The sequence below is a fragment of the Sphaerodactylus townsendi genome, linkage group LG04 (assembly GCF_021028975.2).
Source record: "Sphaerodactylus townsendi isolate TG3544 linkage group LG04, MPM_Stown_v2.3, whole genome shotgun sequence".
Lineage (NCBI taxonomy): Eukaryota > Metazoa > Chordata > Lepidosauria > Squamata > Sphaerodactylidae > Sphaerodactylus > Sphaerodactylus townsendi.
Genome location: NC_059428.1, coordinates 83123296 through 83139087, shown reverse-complemented (window position 1 = coordinate 83139087; position 15792 = coordinate 83123296). Strand labels below are relative to the sequence as shown.

The following is a 15792-nucleotide window of genomic DNA, read 5'->3' as shown; positions in this document are numbered from 1 at the left end:
AGTGCAATCATAAGCAGGCTTACATTCTTCTAAGTCCTCTGAAGTTACTTTCCCTAGAAGGGTGTAACCATTTCAGGCTGCCCTGGTCGCCCCTATTCATAAATAAACAGGCTAGAAGGGAGTAATTGTTCATATTGTATTGTTTTCCCTTCCTTGATCACATATTAACGTTAATTGAAATTCAAGATTGTTACTATGCAGCTGTCACAATAATAACTTTTATACCAGTAGTAAAAGGCTGTTATTATAGACGACCTCTTTTGCAGAAACTATTGCAGAAGCTCGGCATCACTGGTGCTTTTCCCTTACCACTAATAGCAATACACTCTGGCCAGCTACTCTTGGCTATGGCCCTTTCTGCACGGGCCATATACGGCGCCCTGGGGACGGCAAAAACGCCGTCCCCAGGGAGACGTTCGCACAGGCGGTGCTGCTAAAACGCAGCAGCGCCAACCTGGCTCCCCTCCACCACCCCCAGGGGGGCATCAGGCCGCCTCCAAAAACCTCCCTCCTGGAGGGAGGTTTTTGGGAAAACAGCGCGTTCCCGCCAGCGTGGTGCAAACAGCACCACTGGGAACACGCTGTTTTCCCTGTCCCTCTCCCACTCACCTCGTCACCTTCGTCGCTCTACTGGACTGCTGGGACCCTCCCTCACTGTCCTCTGACTCCTGGAGGTCAGAGGGCAGCGTGGGCGGGTCTTAGGAGTCCAGCAGGGCGACAAAGGCGACGAGGTGAGTGGGAGAGGGACGGGGAAGAGGCGGCTTTGTGCGGAGCCACCTCTCCTGCGCCGGCCTCTGCGGGGGCCGCTCGCACGCTCCTGTGCGAACGGCCCCCCCCTCCACCGGCAGAATTCCTGCCGGTGCAGGGGCGCCCTTTCCGCAGTGCGGAAAGGGCCTATGTGTTAAATATTGTAGAGAACAGTCATGCAGAAGGCCTTGGAAAGCAGTAATTCCAAATAGTAATTCCAAAGTAGTAATTCCAAATAGTATACTTCTGCAGCAAAATACTTCATTCACCTATTTTCCTGAGTTCCATGGAGGTTTCAAACTGCTGTCCGGCAACAATCAGCAAAACTGCTAGATTAATTCCCGAATACAGAGATGACTGAAGCTCAAACCCTTTGCGGTACCTGTAGAGAAGATTTTACAAACTGGAAAACATTCTTGCAAATATTTTTTTTAAAAAATGTTCACTATCCTGTTAAATATTACGTGAATTTAACAAGAGTATAATAATTATTATTTTACAGTCAGCAAGAGGAGGCACATAGCTGCCCAGCATTTTTAAGCCTAACTCTGAAAAATACTGTCCAAAAAGCAGCACAGATAATAATTAAGTTTTTACACAAAACATATTTTATGTTTGTTACACAGTGTGGCCTTGAATTTTCAATTAAAATAGAAAGCAGTCTTCTCTGTTCAACATTCAATATGAAAACTTACTAAGTTTTGAGTTACTGGATTCTAAGGCTAGCTACGATTGAATACAGGATGCTAACTAAAGGAACGTTGGTCTCATTCAGCAGTGCTTATGTTTTAAATAGTAAGCCCAATGTTTGTAATTTCAGATTTGGAATATAAACTTCTGCAGCCCGTAATACTCACTTGAAATCTGAGGTAAGCATTATAACCACAAGAGATTTTATCTGGCTCAGAAATTAGAAGATTTCTTTCCTGAACTACCTTTCTTCACCACATTTACATGCCGGCAAAGCAGGGATAGTGGGGCAAGGTACAGTATCAGGCCCCTACCTCTACAGACTACTGCAGTAATGGCAAATCTTTTGGGCTTGGCATGTGAAAAATTGCAGAAATTCCTAACTTGACTGCTTGCGTATCGCTCTGCCCCCCTCCCCGGCCACTGCCGCAAACAAAAGAGAAACAGTTCTTTACAGATTCATTTAATTTTTTTTAAAAAATAATTCCAATCATTTGTGGTGCTATATATTTTATAAAGAAATATCAAATAATTACAAAAATGAATCAAACTCAAACAGGGAAAATAGCTGTTGGTGAACACTGGTGTGTCACCCAAAATGTTGTGGTGTGTCCCTTTGACACGTGTGTTGAAATGTTGTGGTGTGTCTCTTTCACAAATACTGGGTTACTGCCTTCCTTCCTCTGGCAACTAATGGTTTCACAGCAGTGACCTTGGCACAAAGAGCCTTAGGAAATATAGCTCATGAGGACCAAAGTTCACATAAAGATTCAAATGAAGGGGAACCAGGGAAATTATTTCATTTCAAATGTCCTGATAAAACGTCAACAGAAGCAAGCTAACATCCAAAATTAGGAATCTGATTCCCCCCCAAACTCTGCTATTTTACAATTTGCTAGGAAAAATGTTTGTTGAGCCCAGTTGTGAAACAAGCTGGAAGGTTTGCTCATCACTAGTTCTAAAGCTGATATTCTATTTTTTATTTTATTAAAGTTTAATGAAATTCAAAACAAGAATATGTTTTAAAAACCCAAATAGTTGTTACAAAGTGTAAAACATAATAATGGTTCATTATAACGTATTATAGACTGAGAGAAAAAACATTTTAGACAGCCAACGAGATTAAATAGATAGAAGAAAAAGAACAAGGAAAGAATAGAATCCTTGTAAGTTATAGGTAGTGCTAGTTTAAATCTATGTAAAGATGATGTGGAAAAGCTAGAACAGGAAAGAGGTGAAAAAGAGAAAGGAATAGAAAATAGATGAAGAGCATACTTCATAGCATGGATTACATTAACGTATGTTGAGATTATAATTATAGTACGACTTCCCCCTAATCGGACACAAATTGGTAATACTAATCTTTAGACAGGCAAACGAAGGTTGTCTTAAACTATTCAACAATTGTCCAAGTATTACTAGTAGCTACAATATTTGAGTAGCAGACAATTTCATATATTATAATGATTTGCTATATAGTCCAACCATGGTTTCCATATTGTGGCATAAGATTTGATGAAATGACAATTTATCTGCCATACAAAATTCTTCAACTGTATAGATCCATTCTTCAATTGATGGAATTTCTGTAGATTTCCAATACCTTGCCAGGAGCATCCTAGCAGCCACAGTGAAATAAAACACAAATCTATTATTTCCAGGTGACAAAATAATAGATGACATTTTTGGACTTAACAGATAGGTCCCAGGGTTATAAGGTAAACTGGAGAATTTTTCGTATGTGTGTGTAAATTTTCCTCCAATTTTTTAAAAAAATTTCTGCAGAACTACCAAGAATGAAGGACAGACTATTCAGATATTCAAGGTCTTTTTCCATAATAAGATTAACTCCCATTAGAGGACAGTTTCTTCTTAGCATATTGTTATCTCCTACCATTCAATAGATCTGTCTCGGCTGCTGATATCTTTACAGTCTGAATCCAAAAATATGTCCTTGTAGATTCTCCCACACAAGCAGAACATGTCCGGTGCAGGATGATCACATGTCTGCAGAACCTGAAGCATCACTTGTAGTGCTTTCCCCCGGTCACCTGTATTGTTCCTTCTGAAATTCAGGCAGACAAATGAATCAAAAAATCAATACATTGATTGAATATGCTATTCTTCTGTCCACATAATAAAGAAATTTAAATTTACAAAACTGTCCTGAATTGAATTAGGACAACTCCTTGTAAAAATCGAACACAAGTTGACCTCTTAAACTCAGTTCAACTGGATTGTGCAATGAGAAAACAATACCATAAAAGAGTCAATAAATGTAATATGTATTGTCAAAGGCTTTCACGGCCGGAATCACTTGGGTGCTGTGTGGTTTCCGGGCTGTATGGCCGTGTTCTAGCAGCATTCTCTCCTGACGTTTCGCCTGCATCTGTGGCTGGCATCTTCAGAGGATCTTTTTTGCAGCAGCTGAGGACATGATCTACAGTTTCATCTGCTTCTTTGCACAATCTGCATTTTGCATCATCTGAGGATTTTTCGATTTTGGCCTTGATCGAATTTGTTCTAATGGCTTGCTCTTGGGCGGCTCAACTAAAGTAAGTGTGGAGAGATGGGGAAGCTGGGGGGGGGGGGTAGGGGGGCGATTTCCACCTGCCCAGGCATGCACCCAGTGCAATGTGCACCCCCCATCCCCTGGTAGCTCAGCCTCTGTATACATCCCATAGAAAATGTTATATTACTGGGAAAAATGCTTTATTTTTCCAAATCTAAGGAAGAGTTTTAAAAAGCAGCTTATATAATTAGAAGAAGAAGCACTAAAGATGACTCTTTCAGGACACCAAAAACCTGGCAGTTCAAGCAGCATAAAAGGAATTTCACAACTTTTGGGGAACAAGAATGACACTGGTGATTATATGACTTTTGCTTCATACATCAGACTGCCTGTTCTAACCATCATAGTCACCAGTAGAGTTCTAATTAAAGGCAATGAAGTATTTTCATTAACATAACTAGAGCAGGGTTCTTAAACAAATCAAGGCAGATGTACCCGACAGGTTAAACAAACATTAAACTCACTCTCACTATTTACTTGTTAAAGACACATTTAAGTGAACAGGAAAAAATATTTGCAAGTTAAAAACAAACAGTGCTTTGCAGCCTAAAAGCCGCTTCCTGTGAATAAAAGGTAAACAGTGCTTTGCAGCCTAAAAGCCACTTCCTGCAAACATCCAATGGGATTTAAACTATTTATCGACCTATTTTCAGATCTTCTATGATCTACTGGCACCCTAAGAAAAAACTTGTTTAAATAACATTGCATTTGAGTTCTCAGTGTCAAGTAACACTTCTGGTACTTTTCCAATTTTATCTTCAAAAAGGAAATAATAAATATTAAATTTTCTGTATATCTGAAGTAAACCAAGAGACAATTGAAGAATTGCCATGTAAAGCAAACTTCATGCCACACTGAATTCATGATAGGAATGTTGCTATCCATCACTGTTTATATCCATCACTGTTTATATGCCTTTTTCTAGTTTCCTCATACACCATCTTGCATCTATCTACTTAAAGCTTTTATTTGAAGCTAATACCTGCTTCTTTCCCTGAACAAGTATTTTATGATGGTCTGTCAAGGAGCATGATGTGTAAACCTCAGGAAAATTTTGAAACCACTGGGGGAAGGAATTTTTCTTTCCCTTGTAACCTCCCCTCCCCCATTTTTTGGAGAAAAATTGAAATATATGCAATATATTCATATCAAACCCAAACTTATTTTGCTGTTTTAAAAACGTTAACTGGTGTATTTAGGAAAAATAGAAGTACAAATACACTACTTTTCTACAAGCAACAATATCCAGTACTACAACAAGAGAGCTCAGAACATTTCACTCAATTGAAAAGAAAAATATATTCCATGAGGTTTTTTTCAGTGCTCCCTAAAATTTCCAAATTTTTTACAACAGAAATTGAACAAATCCCTAGGCATTCATTCCATACATTTTGTCTTTCATTTATTTTAAATGTTTCATGTGAGCTTTTTTTCAGTACTCCTCAAATTTCAGGAATTTTCATTTTAAACATTTTGACTCCTCATATAAGTTACCAGTGCCTAAAGGCAGTAAGGTTAAACTGAAGGTTAAACTGAAAGGTATTACAAACATTCCAAAATAAAAAATATCGATTCCCCAAATTTTTCAATTTTCAACTGAAAAATAAAATCCCCATATTTACTCATTCATTCTGAGTGAACAAACTGTCTTTAAAAACCATTTCAGACATTTCCAATTAAAATATTTGATGCAGGACTTTTCCCCCCATGCTTTCCAATGTTTCCCAATTTTATGACTGAAAAATTTAGAGAGAAAAGCTTCCCAGGTAAAAAACAGGTCCTCCCCAAATTAATCCATTTTTCTTGGATCTTCAAATCTCTGTTCAAAGTATGTCCTTTAGGCATACCAGATTCACTGTATTTGAGCAGTAGCTAACTAACAAGCAAACAAATAAGTACTCATAATCAGTATTTATTTCTTTAAAAAAATAACAAATGTCAAAGTTACAATTTTAGGAAAAGAGAAAGTGGGCCTGGGGAATTTACAAAAAGTATGTTTGGGATTGCCGAATAAGAATGAGACAACACAAGTGTTTATAATGTATGGTTTTGTATATTGTGAGGTATTTCTCCAACTTTACCAATAAACACATGTTATTCGTGGAAAAAGATAACAACTAAAGACATCCCCAAGGCACTAGATTGAAGGATGATTACTGTTAATCTAGGTAACGTCCATCTTTTCATCATGTTTGTGTACAACCATATTTAGTCTATGACTTCACAGACTATGACTTCAGCCTTGAAACAGCTGTCACCAATAGTTTACTATCCAGGATATCATTTATAAACATGATCTCAGTTTTAGATTGCACAGTAATGAAAATATAGAACAGCTGAGCCTATAATAAGTATGATGAAGTCATTCATAAAGCGATTAAAATAAGCACGCTCAGTATTTTCATATTGTGACATAAACAAACAATTTTAGGTCATATGCCTTAACAGCTGATAACTTGCACTGGCAATAAAATGAAAGAGAACCTATGATGATAAAACTCAGTGATTACAGAATGCATTAAAAATCTACAGGAAACCCTTGACTAAAATGAAACCTGGTTCCTGATTTTGGATAATTCAATGAGGATAGGCTTACTTAGGAGAGCTTAAATTATCTAGTAGAATTTCTTAGCTGTGACCTGAGATGTAAACTCCACTCAAAATTAATAATATAAAATGGCATAAAACTCAGCAGTATTATTTTAAAGATCTATTTCTGTAGATGCTTGGCAAAGCACAGAATTATCACAGATGGCTAGGGCACATGCCCACATGAGGCCCATGGATTTGCCATCTCACATTGCTTCCCTAGTAGGTGGGTTGGGGTAAAAGTTGGTGTAATCAGCCAATAGGCAAGTCATTCAATGCTTAATGTCCTACTGTTCCTGCAATTGTATCCAATAACAGCTGTGGCCATTTTTTCCTTACAGCCAATGTGTTTTAAAAGTCAAAGATGTCTTCATATGGACTGCATATATATTTCTATTTATCATACACAGGATTTACTCTTACCGATTCAATGCAAATGCATAGTGAAATTTAATATTGTTCTGATCAGCCAAATCGCAGGTTGGCAGCATTTCCAGTGTTTCTACCAGCTTTACCATAGCATCATAGTCCTAACATCAGTTGGAAAAGGCAATGAAAGAAAGTATTAGTAAACAAAATCCATTATGAAATAGTTTTTCCCTCTTTCCTATTTTACAAAATATAACCATGGCCAACAAATCTTCAAAAGTCTAAAACCTTTTGACAATTACTTTATCCAATGGCAGAATCTGCAAACAAGATAGTCTCTGCCTACAAGGAATAAAACCTAACTCTGCTGGGACCGGGATTTATGAAAAATGCACTCCTGAATGTAACTTGTCCTTGTATATGATAACAAGACTCTCATGTCATTCACCAAATGGCTGACATTTCTCTTAAGACATCTATATTCTCTGCTAAAGTGAATTTTGAAGTGAAATTACAAAACAGCCTAATAGGTAACCAATAACCAGTAGGTAACCAGTAACCAATAGGTAGGAACCAGTAACCAGTAGTAACCAGTAATAGGTAACCAGTAACCAATAAACTCTAATGTCAGCCTCCCACTAAATAAAAACAATATATTAAAGAAATTTTCGATGAGAGTCAAGTAGCAAAAATAATCACATGGGTTATTGCTCAGCTTGTGTTTCAAGTTAATACATATCTAGAAAATAGCACAAGAATTTTGAAACAAATCAAAACTCCCAAGACCCATAAATTAATGTAAACCCCGACTATTTCAGGTAACGTACCTGGATATCTCGGTATGACAGAAGCAAGTTTATTACTATGTCAGAAGTCAGGACTTCAGTATTATCCATACGAAGCTTAATCCTGGCCAACTCCTTTGCCAGTTCTTCTCCTTGATACTTCTCTCTAGCTTTTCTAATGTCATTCAGCAGTGTTTCCTTGTAATATGTGCTAGTGGAATAAGTAGAGAGAGAGAAATCATTAGAATTGCCAGAATTGTCGACTTTGGCTGGTAAGCGCTGAAAACAGAAGGCATGGACAAAAACCTTTGTGAAGACTTTCACGGCCAGATTCCTCTGGTTGTGGTGGGTTTTCCGGGCTGTGTGGCCGTGGTCTGGTGGATCTTGTTCCTAACGTTTCGCCTGCATCTATGGCTGGCATCTTCAGAGGCGTATTTACAGAAGGAAGTCTGTTGCACATTGTGTCCAGTGAGAAGGGAATGTTTTAGTGGGGTATACATTGTCATATCCCCAGGTGGGGAACCAATCAGTAAGTGTTTGGGTGGAACTTGTTATGCAAAGGTGTAGTTGATAGTATAGTATTGCAAGTGAAACCCCACCTGGGGAAGGGTGGGGTAGAAAATGTAAGAATAAATAAATAAATAAATGTTATTATGTGTATGAGTTTACTGAACTGCCAAGCAGGTGTCTGGATGATTACTATGTACATTTTTTAAATAAAGAGATCTAATTTAGAACAAACAAAAGCAAATATCAGTATTGCAGTGATTCAATTTCAGATTGTGATTTTCAAGGTCATGTTTCTGGATTGTGAAGATACAAAGCCGTTTTTCTTGATTTTTAGTTTTTGGATTATTTTTAAAATCAGCAAAATGCTTTTAAAAATCTGACGTCATTTTCTATAGACTATGTGGGAAAACAAGCAGGATATAATATATTAATTAGTCATTCACTAATATAAAACATTTTTATCTAAGTATTTTCTGCTGATGTAATAATAAAAGGCAGAGTTTGTTGTTTTGCTTCTTTTAAATTAATGCAAATATTATCACAAGGTTCCAAGAAGGAAATAAAAGTGCCCAGTTCAACTAAAGTAAGTTACAAGCAAGCACCCTTGAAACCAATGGAACAATTTAATTAAAGCTAACTTAAACGGCACTGTTCCTATTAGACATTAACATTTAGTAGAATCAAATCTAGTGAATGCACTAGGAGAGTTTATTGCTACACAGCAAAAGCTAATGAGATGGATCTGTCCAGCACCTGGATGGGAATCAACTGAATTCAAACAGACCACTGCCAGAATGGAAAATAACTGCAAGCTCTACCAAATTACCCTTTTTAAAAGCTGGGGGGGGGGGGATAATCATAGATGGAAGAATACATACATACATAATACATATTATATTACTTGCTCTTAAACAGGGAAGCCCAACTCTGGCCCTCCAGATCCTGCCACCATCTAAAATATAAATACATTTACTTCTCATCAGGGCCAGAATCAGCAACAACCCCAGACAACTTGTTACCATTTGACATGTATGACTCACCCAGGCCTGGCTGCTTGCTAGTGTTCAACAGCACCCACCCCACAAAAGCCAGTGATTCAGTGGTTTGAGTTTCATTCTAGGATTTTGGAGATCTAGATGCAGTGGTGGGATTCAGCAGGTTTGCACCACTTCAGCAGAACTGGTTGTTAAAATGGTGCTTGTAAACAACCAGTTGTTAAATTATTTGAATCTCACCACTGGAATCGGTTGTTAAATTATATGAATCCTACCACTGTTGAGATGTAAATATCTGCCTGTGAAAGCTCATTAGGCAACTCATCTGCTTCTTGATTCCTTGGAAAAGAAAGATAAGCCACTATAGTTAACTGATTGGAACTGCTGCATGAGAGAGGGTTTCTGTAACAAAGGTGGACTACAGAAATGATGTTAATAAATCAATGGCCATATTAAAATCATGCTCAATGCACTAGATGGGGTGAAATTTTTGTTTGCTAAGTATCCTGGCCATATATATATTTAAACAAATGGAAACCTGAAAAGCAAGAGAATGGAAAAATTACCATGATGTGACATGGATGTCCTTGAGAAGACTGATAAACCTGTCCATCAGTGGCACACAGAGAGGCCCCAGGATAGCGTCCCAATTAGGCTGCATGTACTCAGAAGCTCTCCGCTGGGCATCACTTTCGCAACAAAAATAATCAGCACAAGGTGTTACAATATATGGAATAAAGTAGTAATTGCCACTTGAAGCCTAAAGAAAACAAGGCATGAAAATATTAAGAGAACAAAAGGGACTCTTATAGTCGTGTATTGAGTGATATTAGTGTGAACCATTCAACCAATAGGAATTCTGTTGGTATTCTCAGTTTGAGTTGTCTGTCAGTTAAATACTTATTAACAACGCAACAAAAATTTCACAGTCTTACAGTATTAAAAACTGTGTTGTGACATGTTCAACATACTTTGAAAAGTTCCTATGAAGTAAGAACATAATTTCGAACATTTCCAAAGTCCTAGAAATGTGGCATTTGGGTTAAGCGTCAGTGAATGTAGTAGGTGTCTGGAAATGTTGCACCCAACCCAAACAAAGCTGTGGTGGCTTGTAGGGTGGTGGAAAGATGGAATACATATGGTATCAAGGAAATGAACAATGGCCCAGGTCTGACATGCACACCCTCAGTGATGACCAAGAACTATATTTCCCCCAACCACCAGGTGTCATTGACAGAAACATTCAGAAAGGTGGAAATGAAATGATACTAACAAATTTATCACATCCATTATCACATCCTTCCATAATCAATGCATGGAAAAATGTTCTTTTATTTGCGTTGGGATTAGTGAGAATGATGAACTTTTCAAAGATTCCGAAATTCAAGACAAAAAGACTGGGATAGCCTGAAGGAATCTAGATCATTCAGTCTGTAATGTATAAGTAAAAGATATAGGCCTTTTCTATTAGCAGAGTGTTGTATGTACAGAGAAGTGGCAGTCACACTGATAAAAGATAAAGGTAAATGTTTATTAAGGGAACTATGTTTTTGATAGGAAAGCCAACAGACAAAGATAGGCTACAACTACCTTGCTAACTAGGGAAGGAGGGAGTTGGTAACTTATGAGAAGAAGGAGAAAGTTAGGCCTGAGAGTATCAGCCGAAGGACAGACTAGAAGTGACACCAAAAAAAGGAAGGTCTCTAACCTTACAGACCTATGTAGGTGACCACCAGCCAGCCCCCTTCTGGGTCCTCTTCTCAGTTCCTTTGTGCTCTAGACATTGTTACTTCATTTTCTTTACTGTTACATTTTAAAACTGGTTAAAAAGCAAAAAAAATGAACGAGAAACAAACTCTATCTCTCTTTATGAATGTCAGTGTGTTCTAATTACTGGATTGCATATATCACAGTAATTCCTCAACTGATATGATTGGCTACCTCAAATACTGAGATCATACGTATCATACTGAGATACCAAGATCATAAGTTGTTCTCACGGTTTTAAGCAGGATACTTCACCATTAGACAACTGTAAAAGTTAAGTTTCATACAGACAGGGTTTTTTTTAAAAAAATGGCTGGATCTACCTAGGTTAAAGCCTGTCTTGGTTTAATTCAATTTGAAGTTTTGGCACGGAGGCAACATTCTTAGAATCTTAATCATCATTATCAGATTTAAACAGATCTGGGGATTATTTACTCCTCTTCTCAGCTTCTGTCCTCTTGTGTCCTGCATCAATTTTCCAAAATAGTCTTAAGTGTTTAAGTTTCATACTTTGTATGTGCTAAATAAGGCCAACAGTACCAATGTCACCATGGTTGACTGGTGGGAAAATATTGGGGGGAATTAACTCTGGAAAAGTAAAGATTCTGAGAAAGAAAAACACTTGGTTTTTGCTAACAATGTACAGACAGGCAGAGTTTGCAAGAATGAGAAATTCAGTGGAAAATGTGTCTGTTGAGAGTGAGGACAGTGTTGGAATGATTCTGTTCCTGACTCCACACATTAATAATTTCTGAATTTTTAGTCAACTGCACAAAGCTATCAGTTTCCCTTGGCTCAGATACACCTTCATCTTTTACTGAAATTTAGGCTAAGTACAGAATACAATAAATGTAGACATTGATAACTGGACAACCTCTATATTTTATACATGGAAGAAACAAACTGAAATAATTTCAGCAACACCTGGAGAATACATTTCTTTTTGATAAGTTTTCCCTTTATTGTTCACCAGCTATACACCAGTACCACACACTCTTCATTGACTCATGCAAGGGCATCTAAAGGTATGTTAAAAGATCTATGTAAAACAATACAACATACATGGCAAAAGATTTTAAAAACCTCAAACACCGTTGATCCAGCAAGCACATCAAGTGCATCTGTTGCATAAACAAATAATGTCTATTCCCAGCTCCTGAATGGCTCCCAGATGTCTTGCTGTAGACTTCTCCTGCCACTATTCATATGTTTAGGTTTATCTGTCCCAGAGTAAACTCCTTTGGACTCTGTGTTTACAAAAACTGCCCAAACTCCATGAGTGCCACAGACCCAGAACAAGACAAAACAAAAGGTATATAAAATGTCCATAGCTTGCAGTTCAATAGCATACCTCTAGCTTGCTAGATAACTACTAGACTATTCTACTTATCCCTGTTGTTTTGAAGAACTGTGGTGAACAGAAATCACACACTGGAAATATTTTGTGCCTTATTCTGTTGTGTTGTCAAAGGCTTTCACGGCCGGATTCAACTGGTTCTGGTGGGTTTTCCAGGCTGTGTGGCCACACCACGGCCACACAGCCCGGAAAACCCACCAGAACCCTTATTCTGTTGTTCAAGAACTGTGCATAATCAATAAAGTGGGGAACTGAGATGCAGGATACACTCTGTCCTGCTCTGACATCCTTACAGTGTTCAGAGTCAACATATGCACAACCTGTATGTCACTAAATTCTAATTCAGATCTTTGAATCAACAAGTGGTAGTCAGGAGTCTGTATGTGGCAAGCAATGAAAAAGTCATTAGCAGTACTTGCTTTGATCCCCTTCAGGCCTTATACTACTTTTTAAGTTCTTCTCAAAGAACACTAAAACTAGTGCATTGATATTTCAAATTATTGCAATGGGCTTACAATGCAGTCACAGTCACAGTCTTCTAAATCAAAGTTAGCAGGCTTAGAAGAGTGTAACTTAGAACTGTACTGCTAGTAAATGTCTATCATTTATATCAATTATTATACACAGCCATTTGGTGCTAAAGACTTTTCCTATTAAATAAGAAATTCCTGAATTCCTGTCACCGAGTTCTGTATTTGCCTCTTTTATTTGTGAAGCATTTCTAGACTCATCCTGAACAGATGAATCTGCAAAATTCACTTTTGCCCCAGCTCATAAGCTCATAGTCATATTTACATGTTAAATTTTACAGAAGAAAATCTCTATTTTTACATATATTCTAGCATTAAAAATGCATGCATCTTCATGAGCAGCTATACATCAGTCCAGATAAAACTATAACATGAAAAGTAGTTTCTTAGCCTTTCCAACCCATAGAAGGCAAATTCCACTGAAAATGAATAAGAGTCCCTGCCACATAATGTAGTTAGGACTGGGGTTCTGCAGGGAATAGTGCAATAAATACAAAAACCTTACACATACTCAGTAAAAGTCTCAATTCATGCCCAAGGAGATACTCACAGTGTCCATATACTATAAATGGAACTCTAATTCAAATAAAAGCAGCATTAGCTAACATATCCCACTGCACACTGCTTTCTTACTACAACTAAAAATGCACTGTACTGGATCCTATGAATAAATTCTATGCACACTAGATAATATCTGGTGCAGTTTGCTTTCTTTTCTGCTAACCATCCATTTGATTAAGATAAATGTTTTTCTACGTAGTCCTTGAGGAACAGGTTACAGCAGAAAAGAAACCAAGCTCCACAGCAAACAATATATAGTATGCATAGAACCTGTTCTTAGGATCCAAGTCATTGCATACAGGAACATGTCCAAGATTTAAATTAATCAACTGACTTATGCTCTGATATGTAACAATACCAGATAAAACTATGATAGTTGTTCATCTGAAAACAAAAACAAATGCATTTCCTTCCTGTACCATGAGCTAACAGATGAGGCCCTGGACCATGTGCACTGGGCACCTTTCAGTGTCCCCTCATCCCCAGATGGAATCGATCTTGGCATAGAAGGAGCAGTGTGGACTGTTAGCAGAGGTGCCAAATTCATGTAGAAGCAGCAGACTCACTGATTTAAAAATTAAGGGATATGTTTATTAGGGAACTACATTTCAGATAGGAAAGCCAACAGACAGGGATAGCCTGAAGCTATCTTACTAGCTAGGGAAGAAGGGAGAGTGTAAATTCCAAGAAGAAGGAAGAAATTAAACTTGAGAGTATCAGTCTAAAGAAAGACAAGTGGTGATACAAATAGGCTGAAGGGTCACTAACCTTATAGTCATACCTACCTGACCACTTGCCTGCCCCCTGCTGGGTCTTTTTTTCAGTTCCTTTGCACACTAGATATTACTACTGTATATACTCGTGTATAAGTCAACCCGCATATAAGTCGAAGCACCTAATTTTACCACAAAAAACTGGGAAAACTTATTGACTCGCGTATAAGTCGAGGGTGGGAAATGCAGCAGCTACTGGTAAATTTCAAAAATAAAAATAGATACCAATAAAATTACATTAATTGAGGCATCAGTAGGTTAAATGTTTTTGAATATTTATTTCAAAGGAAAACAGTAAACTAGCTCTGTAAGTGGAAAAGAGGGTCAACAAGAACAATATGAACTTAACAATAACTTTAAAAGTACAAAAACCTTAGCTCAGTCAGCAACCAAGCTAAAACACAAGAGTTAAAATCCTTCAGAACTGGATTCCTCCTCCTCATCTGTATGTCCAAATGTAACCCAACTTAGATTTTAAGATTTTAAGCCATTCAAAGTATGTCACGGTTGCTGTACCGAGCTTACTCCTGAGTAATGTGTGCCTGGTTTTCTTAACTGTAACCGCAGTATTCAGGGAATCTAGGGTGCCTGGGTCCTCCCTCCCGTCCCTTGCATGTCGCCCCTCACTCTCTTCCCTCCCTCACTTCTCTTCCCTTGCATGCCACCCCTCCCCCTCCTTCCCTTCCCTTTTCCTCCGCTAGGGTGGGTGGATCATATCAAGATGCTGGGCCCCCTGCCTCCCCTCCCTTGCATGCCACCCCTCACTCTCTCCCCTGTCTCACTTCTCTTCCCTTGCATGCCTCCCCCTCCGTCCCTTCCCTCTCCCTCGTGTGTATGTGTTTCACTTCCACTGTTACTGCCTATGTACTGTTTCCACTGCTCATATCTGGCCATCTGAGTGAACATTCTAAGCAGCACGAACATTCTAAGGGTGACAGTTACTCACAAGCAGCTGCATGTCCTTCACCATGGAGCGCCAGGAAAAAGGTGTTTTACCTGGGCCAGGTGTGAAATATCAGGTATGTGAACATCTAAAAACACTCTCGCCTGGCTGACTATAGTGGCTGGGAATTTTCAGAGGAATTGGCCCAGCAGTTACTGAGGTATACTATCACCAACAAAAACACTGTTAGCTTTTTATATATATAGATGGAAAATCTACCTTTAGCTTCCATTGTAAACAATGGGGCATGGGGAACCTCTTTTGGGGGTCCATAACTTTGGATCCCCTGACCCAAACTTTACCAAACCTGGCTGGTATTATAAAGAGACTCTCCTGATGATACCAGCCAGGTTTGGTGAAGTTTGGTTTAGAGGGTCCAAAGCTATGGACCCTCAAAAAGGTAGACCCATCTACTATTAGCTCCCATTGAGTGGGGAATGGGGGCACCTCCTTTGGGGGCCCATAACTTTGGACCCCCTGAATGAAACATTACCAAACTTGGCTAGCATCATCAGGAACGTCGTCTAAGCATACTCTGAAATTTTGGTGCCGCTAGCATAAAAACTGCACTCCCTGCTGGCCAGCAAAGTAAAAACACAAACAA

The 15792-nt window shown here is 38.4% G+C and overlaps 1 protein-coding gene across 4 annotated transcripts in view; it reads right to left on the bottom strand.

Moving 5' to 3' along the window:
• MAP3K15 (mitogen-activated protein kinase kinase kinase 15) overlaps window positions 1-15792 on the bottom strand; it is an 89767-nt gene that overhangs the window by 50288 nt on the left and 23687 nt on the right. For 3 of the 4 annotated variants that reach the window (XM_048493101.1, XM_048493103.1, XM_048493100.1), the window contains 5 exons: window positions 9824-10017; window positions 7795-7963; window positions 7022-7128; window positions 3332-3502; window positions 1017-1129 (listed from right to left, as the gene is read on the bottom strand). In XM_048493101.1, the coding sequence (XP_048349058.1) occupies window positions 1017-1129; window positions 3332-3502; window positions 7022-7128; window positions 7795-7963; window positions 9824-10017 (754 nt within the window). The remainder of the gene's footprint in view (window positions 1-1016; window positions 1130-3331; window positions 3503-7021; window positions 7129-7794; window positions 7964-9823; window positions 10018-15792) is intronic. The other variant, XM_048493102.1, reaches the window with a different exon arrangement.